Consider the following 18,912-nt stretch of genomic DNA (forward strand, 5'->3'; position numbering starts at 1 on the left):
AATATGTGGATTTTGTGTCTATAGAAGTATTTAAAAAGAAAAAAACAGAAAGAATAAAGTTGAAGATACATGTATTCTAAAAAAAAAAAAAAAGAAAATATACACAGCAAAATATCCACCAATGTAATATTTTCTGCAGGTACAATTTAGGGACATTGATTATATTCTCTGAGTGCAACCGTTTCACTCTCGACTGAGTTGTTCCTCTCTCATCAGCATAACCTCATGGTATGCTAAATTTCCCACATAATCTTACTCAAGCCATACCTCTTTTACTAATTAACCTAAACTGCCTTTGCTTGTTTTTTGAGATTGAGCAAGGGTAGCCTTTACTTCTTGCTCTTGTGTGCCTACAGTTTACATTGGCATTGAGTTTCCTACCAACATTTGTAAGTTTTCTTCAGATGCCTCCACTCATGCGCATCAAGAACAGTCCACATCATCCACCTTCAATAAAGCACCGTCCTCCATCAGGTTAGAGGAGATCACTGACATCAGGCATGCCTCCTTTCTTCTCTCCTTTCCTCCTACCCTTTCCTTTTCCTTCTTCTCCCCCTTACCTTATTCCATGATTTCCTTCCTTATCTGGAGTTTTAAAGCCGGAATAATTTTACCTACAAATAGAAACTAGGACTCTTTCCTATAACTTGGGGCATGACTCATCTTAGAATTCGACCTTATTTTGCCGAAATTCACCTTTGCTATCGTCATCATGGAGCCATGGTGGCACAATGAGTTAAGCCTGGGCCTGGTAATCCTAAGGTTGACAGTTCAAATCCATCAGTCATTCAGATGGAAAAAGATGAGGTTGTCTGGTCCATAAAGATGGAGCAATCATTTTCCCTTAAAGTTCAAGTTCCCCATAATATCAATCTTCTGAAAATGTTACTCTTTTAAAATTAATCACATCAACATAGACTATCATTAACATTTTGCATATAAACAATTAGGATAATTTGATTAAAGATGCTGATATTGACTTTGAAATATAAACAAATATTCTTCAAGTGTATCCATTTCTCATTCTTTTCTAGCTATTCCTTAGTATTCATTTTTAAATGCAAAGTTTCATATGGAAACCATTGCTTGCCAGCTTAGTGCCTGCCAAAATGATTAGGTATGTTTCCTATTCAATACATCATTGGAAACTATGTATGTTATTTTAGATATATTTTATTGAGAATGTAATTATTTTAGCGTATTGCACATTATTTGTGTTGTATTGCACTTTGAAGATATATGCACATTCAACCACAGCAATACCTACTGCAGTTTTGCAATTTGATTCCTGCAAATCTGTCAGGAATAAAATCAACCACAATTTAATTTCAAACCTTCCAACCAGCAGCTGTACAATTTATTCACTGCTTTTATATTTTTACTACTGGATATTGACAGTGATGAATGCCTTTAAGAGGAAATGCATATTCATTGTAAAGACCGAGATCAAAACTATCCCTCTTCAAAAAGTCCATAAAGGTGGAAAACCCATTTGCCTGCTCCAGGAGGTTTGTTGGGAGTCAGATGGAACTATGCCCACAACTACATCTCATGAACATTCAATAATCCAGCTATATTAAAGCTGCAATGATGAGTTTTTACAAACCACAACAATCAATACCATCACAATTGGTGGCAGCTATTATATTAACTAAATATATCTGGGTGAATAAATGCTTAAATATGAGTGTATCCAGGGGTACATCAGGTTAAAAGGTATGAAGAGAGAGCTATTCAACAAGCAACTTAATACATCCAGGGTCACTGAATTTAGCCAGGGTTACACCAGTGTAAGAGGTATGAAGACAGAGATATTCAATAAGCAACTTAATAAATTCAGGGTCATTGCTCTTGTCACCCATGTGTCTAAGAACACAGACAGGAGTGAATACTAGCTCATTAGCAGTGATTTAAAAGTTGAATGACAATGTTGAATTTTCAAACTAATCTGTCCTGAGTAATTACTTCCTGGGAATAATGACAAGAATGCTGGCATGCCTTCTTTATCAATTGATCGGGGACTTTTTCTTCAAATTGTACTTATAAGTGACTTGACATTTCCTATGAAGAGACTAAGAAGCAACACCATTCTGGGATGAAAGCACTTGTTCTAGAGATTACTGTCACTCTTACTTGTACTATGTAAGTTTTATAATTTATTGGATATAATCTAAGATATTAAATTCAAGTCATTAAAGATATTGCAAAGCAAACAAGCGACTTTATATATTTTTATTTGTGCAGAAAAATGTGTGATATGGAAAGAGTGTCCAAGAAATTATTTAGAATATAAAACATTTTCATTAATAGGTGCTGTTGATAACACACTCATCTTCTACCTATAATTTTATGCTATTTGCACTGGAAAATACCACCGTCTGGCTATGTGGGAATGCTTCATTCTGAATGTAAAATGGATGATCACAAAAATTATCTTGAGTTACAGCTTATTACATATATTTTCTTGATGCTACATGCAGTTTTCTTCAGACACAGCTTCTAAAATTCATTGTCCATTGTCTCATGTTTCATGTGAGCTCAGTATTCAGAAACTTGTTTTCATTGGGGGAAAAAAAGCTGGACTTAATTGGCAGTCTTTTGGCTAGTAGTTTTAAAGACTATATTATTGTTCATGGAAATTATACTCCATATATGATAGTATTTTTCCCGACATTAATTTGAAAGGGAATATGTGTAAAAGGAAAATAAAAGACTAAAACAAGAGGGCAGATGATTCCCTTCATGACCAGTGGTGATAGCAGCGATACTGAGAGTGTGGAGGGAGGGTGGGGTGGAAAGGGGGAACCGATTACAAGGATCTACATATAACTTCCTCCCTGGGGGATAGACAACAGAAAAGTGGGGGGGGGTAGACACCAGACAGTGCAAGATATGACAAAAATAATAATTTATTAATTATCAAGGGTTCGTGAGGGAGTGGGGCGCGGGGAGGGAGGGGAAAAATAAGGAGCTGATGCCAGGGGCTTAAGTGGAGAGCAAATGTTTTGAGACTGATGAGGGCAATGAATGTACACATGTGCTTTACACAATTGATGTATGTATGCATTGTGATAAGAGTTGTATGAGCCCCTAATTAAATGATTAAAAAAAAGACTACAACAAAGTAAAATGGCCTTTAAGAGCCCATCTAATTCATCTATTTTGGAGAAAAGAAAATAAGGTCCTGGTTGGAGATAAACCATTTTTTTTAATCAAAGCTCAGGTTTTGCTGATTTCTTTCTGCCATGAGTCACTTTTGCTTTAGGAAAATTTTCAACATTAAATGTTATGAAACGCTCTCTCCTAATGCAACCCTGAATTGTAAAGGTGAACCATTCCTATGGGAATTCTCGGTGTGAATCAGAATGTCTTCACTGTATACATTTAAGTCAATTTCTGTGGTATGGGAAATAAAATAACAACAACAAGCAACATCCTTAATGATACTGGAATGAAAGCATTTTGCTTTTACCTTCAGAGACTCCTCTTGTTTAAAGAGATCCTCAAAATCCTTCGCACAGAGGTCAGGAGCATTAAGAAGTTGTTCTACTTCGGCTAGGGCTTGTGTGACATGAGTAATCTCAGTCAGATAAGTAGAAGGCACATAAGAAATTTCCAGAGGCATGTCTTCAGTCATCACCATCACCGTTTCTTCTTGGACAGTGTGCTGGTATAAATATATGAAAGAACAATTCTTTTAGCTTCTTAATAATGATGAGTCTTATAGAGTTATACAGGCCCCGGTCTATAGCTGGCAAAGAGCTGAAAGCAGACATTAAAATACATGATGGTGAGTCTAGTAAAGCAGTGCTTTATTACTTCAATGCCATCTTATTCTCAAAAGCATTAGAAACATTTTATATGGAGAGAATATGCACACCAGCATCTTGAATATAAGAAAGAAAAGCCAATAACCATGAAGTCATAGGGCATTTTTTAAGAAGCAAGCATTTCCTGTGTGTCCAGTTTAAAACTTTTCAATCAATTTTGTAGCTTCCTGACAACCTAGGTATGGAGTGGAGAGCGAACATCCGCAGTAATTATACCAAAGGAGACTTTCTGATAATCCTACCCCCAAGAGGCACCCCAGAGGATGCAGGCCTGACAATCTGCTTCCAAAGGTTGACAACTATGTGGAGGGTTCTCTTGTGCACACCTGGGACTCCCATGTGTTGGTGTCAACTCAATGGCAACTGACGACAGTAATCTTGGCAGAGGCAAGAAAAACGCAAGATTGGTTTCTTTCATATAAGCACCCTTCTAGTCCACATTAAAGACATCGCATCGCTCTTTGATGCTAGTATCTTACTGAGTGCTGCTGCTCCTTATGGTGTTGTATGAGTCAGACTAATGGAGGAATTCGTAATTCAATAGGAATTCCAAAATGCCCTAAGATCGAAGTGCACCTGGATAGCCCTGCCCCTGAATCTACAGTTTCCTACTTGGGATCCAAGAGCTAGGGATGATAGACATTTGATACTAGATGTTTGTGGTGTTTCCCAATAGTGGCTCTTTTCTTATGGCTTATAAGAGCAAGAAATAAATACTACTTGGCAGGCAAATTCAGAAAGACAGATGACCTCTGCTGTCTTCTGTCCACACTATGGCCACCACACTCTTGTAATTGAAATGATTTTCCCAGTAACCTTGTTTTGAATTGATCAACTGCCACCTGCCTGTTGATGAGGGCAGCTGGGGGGTTCAGTGGCAGGGTCTCTGGAGGCGTTCTGATGATAAGTATGCTAACACAGCCATTTATTACCACATAGCCTTTTCGACAGGCTCTACTCTCTTTTTTGGGAGGGGCCCGCGGGAAGGCAATGTAATTAAATAGAGTTAGATATCTCAGACTGAACTCCACACACAGATGAATAAAAATGATCAGCAGGTTCATTTAGGTTTCTGTGACTAATTTCTCAGGTCCTGGATTTTTTTTCTTGGTTCTGGATGTCTATACTCAATTCCCATATGATATAAAAGTAGATTTGATTCTGAGTTAGAGTCTGCGTCTACTTAGGGAAGAGCAAACTAGCTGAGATTACACTATTTAACTTTTGTATAGTTTGGTCACTGTTTAGCTAGACCAAATACATTTTGCAGGTCTATTCGTGATAGAAGAAATGATCATGTAAATTCATTTCTTTTATTACATCTACAAGGATTTTAAATTGAAACTTGGTCTACAGCTTGATCAGGCCAAGTTGATTTTTGACCTGACTCGCTTCCGGCAATATAATTAAAGGACGTTGCCAGTCTCTTCATTTCAAACTAACCATTTAAGAGAAAAATACATAAGCAGACAATTTGAATGTGAAATTTTCACTGACACAATGTCCACTGCTAACAAATAGATTCAGACTTACAGGGATCCTACATAGGGTTTATGAGATTGTAAATCTCCAAGGGGCCATAAAGCTTCATCTTTCTCCCAGGGAACTGCTGCTGGGTTTGAACTGTCAACCCTAACACAGAGCACTACAAAGACTCCTTCCAACCAGTACAGTCAGCAATAGATGGCCATACAAATTTGTCAATACCTCCATTCATCCTATAAGACTGGTGACTTAAGAAATGTTGTTCTTAAGAAAATATCCAAGGCAATTTCATATTTTCATGTTTGTATTAATGCTTTATTAACTTCAGGGGGAAAAAGTCATCATTTTCTTAAAAACGTGTTTCTTAAACCATTTTTATACAAATTCACACTATCTTTGTTCTTCTTGAGATGTACTTTACAGCAGTAAGTAGCCGTTTTCGTTATTACAAGCAGAATGGGGGAGAGCACTCGCACAAGTAGCCAAGTGCCATAAAGCTTAACAAATGAAAGTGTTGTGCTTTCTCTGTTTCAAAACTTTGTTGTTATTCTTTAATGAAGGTAGCTGTTCTAGAATTAGATGCATGGTTTATTTATTTTCCCCTAAAAGGAAAGTGATCCGAAAACACCCTCCCTCATGTCTATTTACTTTGACTTGGTCTTCCTCACCTACATTTGGGATACATCCAGTTGTGTTAAAGTCTGATTGATGCCTCATCATATAGCAATTTCGGATTATGGATATAGAAATTTTGGATTATGGATATAGCTTTGAAGTTAATTGAACTGCTTAAAATGATATTTTAAACAAAAATTGAAAATAAACTCATGTTTAATCTCAACCTTGGAGTTCACAGAATGCCCCTATTACTCTGATGTTTGTAATTGGTTGCACTTTGTTTTGAGATTTAGTTAAAATAACACTGGTCACAAAGCTCCAAAGACTGAAGTGCTAGGTCTCAGGAAATAAAGTCTTGTAACAGTCATGGTCCTGAATCATGGCTTTAAGACTATTGGCCATACCTTGTTCACTGGACTCTCAATCATTAGGCTTTTCAAATAGTTGGTCTCTATGCAGGTATCATAGTATTGAATAATTTATGTACTTCCTTTCTTTATAATAAATATTGGTCAATCAGTACACAAGATGAAAAACATACTAACTTGAGTTTAATTGGAGATCTCTTTTCAGGGAATGTTTTGGAACATTACTTTAAATTTCAAATTTTAAAAATAATTGTGCTAATTATTTGTAACTATCTTTACCTTTTTGTTGCTGTTGCTAATAAAAAATCCTCATTGATCTTACAGTAATACCTCTAAAAAAGAAAATAGTTACTGAATTTCAGGTGGGGAATTCCACATTAATATGCATGTTGTATATTTTTAAGATTGGAATGTATAATTCTTAGAGGAATGGATATCATTTTCTGGAAATGAATGGACTAACCTTGATCCAGTCTAGCCAATTCATGATGAAGCATGGTGTAATGAGATTCTCCAAGGCACTTAGAAACATTAAAATAGTTATTAGTTGCTGAAAGCAATCAAAGAAGGTAAAACCTAAAGGAAAATATCTGAATAAAATAATATTTTCTCTATTCTTTGCAGAAAATATATGAATAAAAATATCCTTTCACTTTCTTCTTTTCTTTAATTCTTCTTACTTTCCTTTCAAGTTAAACAAAAAAAGATAAAAGATCAGAATGTCTACAGCTCTTGAAAGGTCTTCTGATTACAATTAATCTGTGGGCACTGGCTCAGCAATATTTTATAAATACAATTCTAGAAAGTTAATATAAAAATTCAATACATTTAACAGAGATTGAGGTACTGGAATACTTAGCAGAATTTAAGTGGTGCAGTTAGCTGACTACAGAAAGGATGATACTGCAGAACTTTTATGAGAAAAAGAAAGGTTTCAAAAATAACTCCTTTACCTCACTGGGCAAAGGTACCTAATTTCCTAGTAAGTTCAAGTTTATAAATATTGGCTATATTCAATTTTGAAAATTCTAATAGAGGTGAAGATTTTTAATGTACACAACCAAATAAAAATCTTCTTGACAAGAAACTGAAAAAACACACACCAAACAATCAAAAGAAAGTCAGACATTTGGAAGTCTAGTTTATTAACCACTGTTAAAAGTATATCATTCTTTTGGACACAGCCATACAGATTTATAATGAATAAATCCTATCCACTGAATGACTTTCAGTTTTCTTTAATAAAAATTTCAGGCAGTTATTAAAGAATCTGTGTAATTGGAAATATCATGTTCATGTTCTCTTCTTTATGCAAAATCCATGCACTCATATTCAGATTAAGCCTTTTCATTTGAATTTCATTAACTCTGCCTTGAGTAATTATATCCTTCTGAATTCTGATGTGTACAAATCCCGTCTAACCTTTTTAAAATCAACTTGCTTTTGTTAATGTTCTTTACCACCTTATATCATTATAGATATTCATGCATCATTAGCAAGAAAGTGCTACAGCAATATTAATTCATTCTATTTTTCGGTTAATCCTCATTTTGAATTTTATATACCCCAAAGAATATACTGCCCTTATCTTATAAGAACAAACACAAGAAATGTGGAAGGAAGCTCTAAAGTACCTATATTTATTTAAAATAATATAAACCAGAAGCATGGCTTCCAAAGGAATATTATAGGACAAAACTTTGATTTGTATTACTTAAAAGTGAGGTCAGAGCAGTTTTGAGATGTTGAGCTCTGTAAGTAAGCATAGGTATTATTCATAAAGTTTTAAAATAAGTCTTACTTTCTCTGAAACTTTAGTTATCACATTATTTTTATTACTTAAAATTTGTTTGTTGAAGGGCCTCATAGCTGTCTGCGATAAAGACGATCCTGTTTCGAAACAAATGATGCATTAGATCCAAGTGTTTCAACATGTTTTCCTCAGTGATTTAAGGGACTTTTCTCTCCTCGATATAAAACTTTCCAATGGGTTGTGGTTACTGGCCCATTTAAAAGTAATGAGGTCAAAGCAATTCAAGAAGAGAAATTTTCAGTATGTCATATTATCATGACAGATGCTTCAAAAGATCTATATATTTTATACATAGTCTACAGAAAATATGTCAACATGATCAAAGATTAACTCTCAAAAACAGACTATTATCTGGACAAAATAAGTCATACAATGATGGAACTACTTTTTTATTTTTTCAATATTGGTGTTGTTGTAGATGGAGGTACACGAAATTTTTAAAATAAAATACATTTAATAATGGGTCTTCACATGAAAACGTGTTAATTTATTTATGATTAGCTTTCCTCAGAATGACTGTCTTAAATATTACACCATATTTAAAAATAATAACACAATAGCTTCCAAATCCCATAGAGGACTGCAGGCTTTGAATGGGCTCTGATTACTCATAAATGAAATGGAAATGTAGAGACAAAAATTATTCTTGAGAAGTCTCTTCTACTCTCAAAAGTCTTCAGAGAAGACAATTAATCTTCTTTCAGGGGATTATTACAATAATAAGGACAGTGTGATGTTTTTATTTTTTCTTTATAATTTTAGATGTCATTTACACAAAAAGGAAAAGTATACAATCAAACTGGGCCCAGAAAAAGAAACAACAATGACAACAAGTATTTTCATTCATTCTTACAGAAATATGTGCAAAAAGGAACCCACTGCTATTGATTGGATTCCTACTCATAGTGACCCTGTAGAGTACAGTTATCCTTTGGGGTCTCAAGGATTTTAAATATTTATGGGAGCAGACACCCTCATATTTCTCCTTTGGAAGAACTGGTGGGTTCAAAGTACTGAAATTGTGGTTAGCCCCTCAAGGTTTAACCCACTATACCTTACTACCAGAGCTATGCATACCAAATATGCATAATGTACCATACAAAGTGTCTGGCTGGATCTACCCATAGACCTACCTCGTGTTGGTTTCTCCATTGCATTTATCTGATTCCTCAAAGCAAAGCTAAATTACCATCTAATTAAACTGATAAACTGAATCTTGATAATGTGTTACTAGCTTATAGTGGTTTAAAGTGTTATCCTTCATGGGTTAACATTTGAATTTTAATAGGGATTTATAATTAATTTGCATAAATTAGTAATTGATAGAATTTTGGTCATTCTGTATGACCAGTGAAAGAAAAGGGCTTTGAATCCCCAAAGGATCTTACTTTTTCATTGCCATCCAGTCAATTTTGACTCAGCGAATATATGTAACAAGGTAGAATTCTCTCTTTCATTTTTTAAGATGGTGAATTTTTATAAAAGCAGAAAGCCTCATCTTTCTCCCAGGAGTGGTTGGTGTGTTCAACTGCTGACCTTGACGTTAGACAAGCCAAGGCATGATACCCTATGCCATAGTGACCTAAAGGCTCCTCCTACCAATATAAGTACAAACGTATAAGTACCAGCACAAAAAGACTGCCTTGGAGAGAATAACAATTAAAAAAAACCCTAAATAAATACAACAAAGGCACATGCATAGTATCTAATAAAGTGTCTTGTCGTTAGTTTTCAACTCATGAAAACCAATGTGTGTAGGCAAAAATACACGCATATATAGGTGTGTTTTTTTTTAAGGCTGTGATCTTTCAAAATCAGATCTCTATTCTTGCCCTTTGAGATACCTTTGTGTTTTTGAACTGTCAGCAGTTCAGCTAGTAGTAGCATGCTTAACCGAGGACTCCTGTAGTAGGTTATTACAAATAGGTATTGAATTAATTAATAGAAAAATGAAATATCGGCTTAAAATGACAATTTTGAGAAAAGTTGTCTGTGAAAGGAAAGGTTTGTGTCTTGAGTCCACTAAGACTAGAAAGAAAGGCCTGATTGTCTACATACAAAAACTCAGTCATCAAAAACGCTACAAAAAAGAGTTCTAATCAGACACATACAAGTTGCATTGCCATGAGTTAGGAATGACTCAAATACATATTTATTTATTACACCCAAAATTTAGCTTCCAATTTGGATTTCTGCTAATTCAAACAGACACATTTAAATCACAATATAATATTCACTAGCATTCACCTAATAGGAATGCTACTGCACATGCCTGTTTTGGGTCTTCAGCTGTTCTTAACGTATTATTAATATATGAGCACAAGCAGAAGTAAGATTAGAGGTAGTGTTTCCACCAAATTTTTGGATATATTAAAGTGAGATTTTTCTTGGAGATCCATAATACTTAATAGATGAAAGTTTCTAGACCATTGGCAGCCCTGGGGCCTAGTAGTCATGAGTTGGGCTGCAATCCAAAAGGTCCGCAGTCGAAACCACCAGCCGCTCCGCAGGAGGAAGGTGGTGCTTTCTGCACCTGGAAACATCCACCACCTCGAAATCTCACGGGGCAATTAGACCCTATACCATTGCTCTCAGTAGACAATGGCCAGATGGCAGTGAGTTCTTTTGAAACCTTCCCAAGGATTAAAATGGTTCAAACCTTTATATGCCTGTAAATCTTCCCGAAACCTTTAATCAGTTAAACACATGTGAATTTCCCCTCAAAAAATAAAGGAGAGAAACATATCGTGCATGGTAAACTAGCAGGTCAGTGAAAACGAAAAAGACTTCCAAGGAAATGTACTGACACATGGGTTGCAAAAATGGGCTCAACAAACAATCTTGAGGATGATTGTAGGACCAGGCTGCGTTTCATTCCACAGCACTGGATTTCTGAGTTGGAACCGACTGGTCAGCACCTAACATCTCCATTCCTTCCCACACATTTCAAGAAGATTTTTCCCCCATTTATAGTAATAGTAGGTATTTTACCATACTTTTAGCATTTTTAACACATATTATCATATTTTTCATATTCTGGAAATCTTAGATTAGGAATTCCTGGCAGAGGAATCTTTGCATTTGTGAATATGTGAAAAGTAAACACACATGTGACAAAAAATCAATGTTATCATCAAAAAAAGAAGAAAAGGGGATGAATTGTTTTCAATTCTGCAACCAACTAATTTCTTTTTCCCTGTAGTTCTTCCAGTTTGAACATATTTTCCAGAATCAGGTTGGCATGGTATTCCTTTGTTATTTTAAAATCCTCAATAATATATCTGTAGATAATTCAATGTAATAACAACTTAGCACCTAAGTACCAAACTGAGTCCCAACCAGTTGAATTGGACTCAAAGCAACCCTATAAGACAGAGTAGAACTACTCTGGTGGGTTTCCAAGATGAATTTATTACAGTAGTTGAAAGAAATATTCATTTTTCTCCTTTGTGTGGCCATGAGGTTTTGAACTGTTGATCTTACGTTAGCAGGCCATCAGATCTCCCTACGTTTGAATACACATGCATCATATATGTGCTGGAATACCTTTTTTTCTTTGTTGGAAATGGCAGTGATTGTGGAAAGACAATGAAAAGACACTGTTCAATACCATAGCCAGTAGGTTCACGCAACTTTTTAAATTAAAATCTATGGTACTTAAAACTCAGCTTGAGACAAAGGCCTTTTGTTTACTGTCCTAAGGTTAGTTATTCAAACATATATATTGAATAGCAGATCTCTAGGTGGTTTCCCCTGCTGCGCATTCAGGAAGTCTACCCTGCTAACTTTTTGGCAATGCACTGAGAATTTAACCATTGATCTACCAGGGCTCCTTTCTGTACATAGAGATTAACCATATAGAGAGCCTGTTTGCCTCATTGTTAGGCTGTCAGCTATTGTTCCTTGGTTTTGTCATTTACCCTTTCTTTTTTCCTCTTACTTTTACTATGGGGACAAAACCAAGACAAGTAAGTTTATTACAATAATCTCTGTAATCAGAGGAAAGAAAAAAAATTCACGAAAGGATGTGAGAGGTCATCTCATAAAGAAACTTAAGTAAGCTTTGAACTTCATGTACTTTATGAAAATCAATTTAGAGAATCCAGAGGCCTTTTGATGTACTCATTTCTGGATTCTTGGCTGTGTTACAGATAATTCATAATAGTGTCCATCTAACCTCTGGATAAATGGAATGCTGCTGCATATATACTATTGTATGTAATGTTATATTTTGCAAAATAATAGACTTTGGCAGTTTATAAGTAACTTTGAAAAATATGTTAACCATCACTGAAAAAAACCTTTTTATTTTTTCCTACCAAAGATGATGCACAATTCTTTCTCAGGGTTTTGTGAGTTTAATGACACCTTGGGCTTAATGTGTTCCACTTTACAATCAAGATAGTTTCTTGTGAAAGAGCTTATTCTCCATCAATGTTGCAGAAAAGAATTATCATTGTGTTTTCCCATGGCAAGAATTTCAGTATAAATTTCAATCTTGGGCTCAGAAAATTTACAAGCTTTAACTCTAAGAAACCAAATCCATACAACAATTTAAGAATATTTTAGAGCATATATTATTAAAGGAGAATTAACTAAGGTTTTGACATGCCCTCCCCCCAGAAAAGGGGAAAAAAACTTGTAAAGCATCTATCTTCAATAGAAAAAAAATGTTACCTCATATGAGGGACAAATCAATTACTCACTCTGCTTCCAATTTTTTTAACTGAAAATGTATAAGGATCATATAACCATGTGTGAAAAATAATTTGTAAATTACAAAGAACTGTTAAGCCCTTCTCATTAATGTTATCCTATGAGAATAAAGAATGTGAGAAAAGCATGCGAGTAAATGTGAAAAGTGGTACATTGGTACAGCTCTAGAGTCTCAGTTCTTAACTTTGACAAATCAAAGGAAAGGTAAAACTTGTTGTTAAAGTAATTGATTTTATTTATTGGATGTCAAACAACACTGCCAGGTGGTGCTATTAAATATATATTTTCTTTGAAACTAGCAAAACATGTTTAAACCCAAATGATGAAAATGTTTATAAAATGAACAAATACTGTTTGGGGTAAAAATAACATAAGCAAAATATGTCAGGATCTCGTTTCGGTTCCTATAACTACCGCTGTTAGTAGTAATGGTAGAAAAATAGAAGCAAATAATAATATAGTGTATAATATAGTCCAGGTACTGCCCTAAATAGTCTGAATTTGTTATATGTGAATGTATATATTGAAAATATATTAGACAGATATTGTGACACTATTGCATTCTTTTCATATATTTCCTTTGCTTTGTCACTCAAAGTCTTCAAACTGATTCCAGACCCTTATTTAAATGGATTATCCATGTGATTTTACACATGAAAAACCAAAGCATGTTTTATTAAACAGGGGAGGTGCTGATGGACTTTTGGTGCTTCTTAGATTCCATTCTGAAAACTCCAAGGAACCCACAGACTTAGAAACCTGGGAGGAGGTTTGCTCTTCCATAGGAACATGTTGTTCCCTCAATAAGCTTTGGTCACCTGACTTTGTAGCTCACAGGCCAATAAATATACTATCAACAATGTTAGTGAAACTGGTAAAGTTGTGAACTTTTTTTCTAGTCAAGTAGATCATAATAAAATCGAATGAAAAGAGGGAAACAAGATGAAAGAAAAGCCATTGCTGTGCTCCCAATCTGGAGAAAATACTAATATAGTGTAGTAATACTTGTATAAGTTTAGGTTTTTAAAATGTTAGACACTTTTTTCTTCTTTCCTGATGATCCACTTGGCAGCAGGTAGACTGGCATCACACACCATGTCATATGAACAGAAATATAAAGTGACTAACTGAAGTACAAGGGAATTCATAGGAGGATAGGGAATTCATAAAAAAGATGTTGCACCTTCGTTTCTGCCCTTCCTTACTTCTGTCATTCATTCAACAGACTGTTATTGAAGACTTTCTCTAATACTGGTCACTGCCCCCACTTATCTGGTCAGTTTGTTATAGTGTGGTGGCTGCTGTGTTGCTGGTTTCTGCAAGTCACGTCATATATATTCCAATAGAAGTGGAGCCACTCAAGTTCAATAGGTTTTAGAGGACTTCCAGAATAAGAATAGACTACAAAGAAAGAATAGGCTGTCCACTCTTTGGAGGTTGGGCCACTGAAAATCATATTAATAGCAGTGGAACAGTGTTAGCTATAGTGCTGGAAATGAGCTGCTTGCTTTGGAAGGCACTTACAATTCGACCGGGGAAGAGCTGCATTCTGAAAGTAGAGTGGATGGAAGAAAGCTTTCAGGACCTTCATTTGCTGGCAGAACAGGAATCAAAGTGAAAAGAACAGCTGCAAACAACCAATCATATTTGGAAAGTGACATGTAGAAAGAATGAATGTAGGAAAATTGTAAATCATCATAAATGAACTAAAAAGATCAATATGCTATACATTAGTGAGCTGAAATGGACTGATATTGATCATTTTAAATTAGACAATCATATAGGTTACTATGCCAGGAATGATAAATCAAGAGAAATGGTGTCTCATTCATCATCAAAAAGAACGTTCCAAGATATATCTGGAATTACAAGGGTGTCTATCATAGAATGATATAAATTTCATACAAACAAGTTCAATTCATACAACTATGATTCCGATGTACACACCAACTACTAAAGTTAGTGATGAAGAAATTGAAGAATTCTACTAACTTCTTCAGTCTGAAATTAATCACATATGCAATCAAGATGCACTGATACTTATTGATGATTAGAATGGCAAATTTGAAAACAAAAAGGAAGGGGCAATATTTGGGAAATATGGCCTTGTTAATAGATCTGAACCTGGAGATTGCATGATAGAATTTTGAAAGTCCAACAACTTACATAAATACCCTATTTCAATGACATGAATGGTAACTGTACACATATACCTCACTAGGTGGAATACACAGGAATAAAATTCACTAAATCTGTGATAAGAGATATCTTAAGTTAAAATGAGGCCAGAGGCCAACAGTGGAACAGACCATCAATTTCTCATATGTAAGTTCAGCGTAAAGCTGACAACAATTTAAACAAGTTAATGAAAGCCAGCATGCAACCTTAAACATATCCCATATGATATTCGGAGAATCTCAAGAACAGATGTGATGTATTGAACACTAATAACAGAAAGTCATGTGAGCTGTGGGATGGCATTAAGAGCATCATGCATGAAGAATATAAACAGTCATAAAAAAGATAAGCATGAAAGGAAAGCTCATCGTGGATGTCAGAAGAGACTCTGAAACTTGCTGAATGTACAGTAGCTAAAATAAATGCAAGAAATTGTAGAGTAAAATAGTTGAATAGAAATTTTCTATGGACAGCTCAGGAAGCCAAAGTGATGTATTCCAATGAAATGTACAAACACCTGGATTTAGAACGTCCAAAAAAAGCACTCAGTGTATATCAAACTGAAAGAACTGAAGAGATAACAAACCTGGAGTTGAAACATTAAAGTATTTTCCAGGTAAAACATTAAATAAGGCAGGGACCATAAAGAGGCAATGGAAAGAATACATAGAGTCACTCTATCAAAATGAACTGGTCGATATGCAGCTATTTCAAGGGGTAGCTTATGATCAAGAAACAATGACACTGAAGGATGGAGTCTAAACTGCACTAAAGGCATCGGTGAAAAACATGGCCAAGAAACTGAAGGAAGACGAACTGAAATATTTCAAACAGCTGATAAGATATTTCAAACACTGGAAGCACATGGCTTTGCCAAGATTTAGAAGGCAGCTAGCTGGCCAACCACCCGGGAGAAATACACAATAAGGCCCATTCCAGAGATACATGACCCAATATAATCTGGTACTGGTTGATCAATATCGTTAATACAATATCATTTACACTTCCGTCACATTAACACATTAATAACAATATAAATTATTACCTTACATTAATACAATACTACTAATGATGTCAATTAATCATTTACATCCATGAAGTGTCACTTACATGCAAGTAAAAATTTCTGAAAACCATTCAACAATGGTTTGAGCAGTACATTGACAAGGATCTGCTAGATTTAGAAGCGACTGTGGAATGAGGGACATCAGCGCTAACATCAAATGAACTTGACTGACAGCAAAGAATGCGAGAATGATGTTTACTTGTGCTTTATTGATTATGCAAAGGTATTTGACCTTGTGGGCCATAAAAATTATTGATGATTTGAGAAGAATGGGTTCCAGAACACTCCGTTGTGTTCATAAAGGAATCCGTACATGGATGAGAGGCAGTTTTACGTACAGAAGAGTAATATATGCTTTCAAATCATGAAAGGTGTGTGCAAGGATCGTGTCCTTTCACTATGCTTGTTCAATCTGTATGCTGACGCTGGACTATATGACGAAGAATGTGGCATCAGGTTTAGAGTAAGTCGTATTAGCCTGTGATATGCAGAAGGCATAATCTTGCTTGCTGAAGGACAGTTGACTTGAAGCACTTGCTGATTAAGATCACGGAATTAAGTCTTCAGTACGGATCACAACTAGATCAATAGATAATATCATAAGATGAGATTGAAGTTATCACGGATTTCATCTTACTCAGATTCACAATCACTTCTCATGGAAGCAGCCGTTAAGAAATCAAATGCCATACTGCAGTCTGAAAATCTATTGTGCAAGACCTCTTTAAAATGAGGAGGAGCAAAGATGTCACTTTGAGGACTCAAGTGCTCCTGACCCAAGTTATTAAATTTTATATCACCTTATATGTGCATAAAAGTAGGGCGATGAATAAGGATGACCAAAGTAAAAATGATGCATTTGAGTGATGGTGCTGGCCAAGAATATTGAACGTCTTACCATGGACTCCCCGAGGAACAATCATCCCTGTTTTAGAAGCCCAGCCAGAATACTGCTTAGACGGGAGGAGGGCAAATTTGTCTCACTTGCTTTGAATATGTCATCCAAACCACACTCCAAACTCATTGGCACAGAGTCGATACCGACTCATAGGGACCCCCAGTGGGTTTCTGAGACCATAACGGTCTCTAGGAATGGAAAGACCACTTGCTCTCCTAAGGAGCTGCTTATCGGTTCAAACTGCGGATCATGCTGATCGCAGCCCAACATGTGTAAACCACCAGGGCTCCTCTGTTTATGTCATCAGGCGACAATGATCTCTGTGAAAAGAAGCTGGATAAACTAGGTCACAGAGATGGGTTGGCAAAGGGGTTGCAGCTTTGTGTTCAAACATAATGAGGATTGTGAGGATGGCACAGGGATGGCCCATGTTTAATTGTCCTACATAGAGTTGTTCTGCATGGGAACTGACTCCCACTGCACATACCAACAGCAACAAGGCCAGCTACCATGTACTGGGAAAATAAGAGTTACTATTAAAGGAGAGAGAGAGACTTTATAAGCACATAAAGAAATGAAAATTATAATTTCCGATATTGTTCAGTGCTACAATCAAAGTAAACTTTAGCATGTTGGGGCACTAGAGGGAATGCTGGAAACAACATCAGAGAGGAGGATCAAGCCAGACTATCTGAGTTTCTTGTCTGCATCCTGAAAGATGAGAGAAGACTAGCAGGTAAAGAGGTCCAGGGAGTTTCACAAGAAGGGAAAATCCAATACAAACTCCTAAAGAAGAAGCCCATTTGTCGTTTAAAAAAGAGGAGTGCTTTGTGGCCACGAGGAGACATTAGCAAAGCCAATATGGGAAAATATTAAACAATATTTTCAATATAGCAGCACATTGGCAGGAATCTGCCAGAAATGAGCTCCAGCTCATTCTCTAAAAGCAATAAATGGAGTCCGTCAAGAACATAAAGGGAACACATTGCTCAAGCTACCCTATTGAGCTGATCGTGGCTCAGTCCGACTTCTTTCCTTCTGCAAACTCAAATAATAATGAAGAAGAACACAGTGGGTGACTCCAGGGTGTTAAAATTGTCCATGTGTAAGTTGAAGAGGGTAGAATTCTCTGGGGCAATGGTTAATGAATTGAAAACACTACCCACAGAAGTGTATACACCTAGATAGAGGATATGCTCAGAAAAAAACAAATGCACAGCTTCATACAGAGTAAAAGCTAATGTGACTGTGGAAATCCTTTTTGACTTAATCTCATATAGTGTTATTTTTATTGATTTTATTATTTTTGGAAATTTTTGAATGTCTAGTTACTATTTACTTTGTAGATTATGAATTTTGTGTATATCAAAAAGTGCAACCTGAACATTATGGATAACTATATGTGTAATGTAATTCATTTATTCATATTTTGGTCATGTGATATATTATTAGTTAAGGTTTCAGTTAATTGTTATGGAAATGTATTAGTGTGGACCTCCCAGAGCTTTTCCCTGACATTAAGCATCCATCCATTCTATACAGCAAATCAGCTAACTGGCCCTGAGTTATCAATTAATCTGAACAGGCTTAGTTTCTGCAAATATGGTATTTTGCTTTAAATTGCCCTCATTCATTTTTAGTCCATGTAGTCATTGCTACCAAATTGGAGAACAGTATTTTTCTGTATCTTACCTGGGGTGAAATAGCCATATAAAAATAAACTTTGCTTATGATTGTTGTATCTGGTGTTCAATATGAGGATTCAATCAAACAGATTGTCTTTGGTTCTCTGTTAGCTAGCTTTCTGATACTTAAATGAGTATTGAGATACACACCAAAATTCACTAGAGCAAAATATATACATCATGGGATATTTTTTAACAAATTTGCATATCTTCATGAAGCATGCATGAATAGGTTCAACTGTATTTTTAAAACTA

At 35.6% G+C, this 18,912-nt stretch overlaps 1 protein-coding gene across 4 annotated transcripts in view; it reads right to left on the reverse strand.

The window, feature by feature from the left end:
- The window catches only part of DMD (dystrophin), a 2,430,848-nt gene that overhangs the window by 1,412,755 nt on the left and 999,181 nt on the right, over nt 1-18,912 (reverse strand). For all 4 annotated transcript variants that reach the window (XM_045298663.1, XM_045298661.1, XM_045298660.1 and 1 more), the window contains one exon: nt 3,473-3,667. In XM_045298663.1, the coding sequence (XP_045154598.1) occupies nt 3,473-3,667 (195 nt within the window). The remainder of the gene's footprint in view (nt 1-3,472; nt 3,668-18,912) is intronic.

This window comes from Echinops telfairi, unplaced genomic scaffold (assembly GCF_000313985.2).
Source record: "Echinops telfairi isolate 266 unplaced genomic scaffold, ASM31398v2 ScPeMD7_7436;HRSCAF=8474, whole genome shotgun sequence".
Taxonomy (NCBI): Eukaryota; Metazoa; Chordata; class Mammalia; order Afrosoricida; family Tenrecidae; genus Echinops; species Echinops telfairi.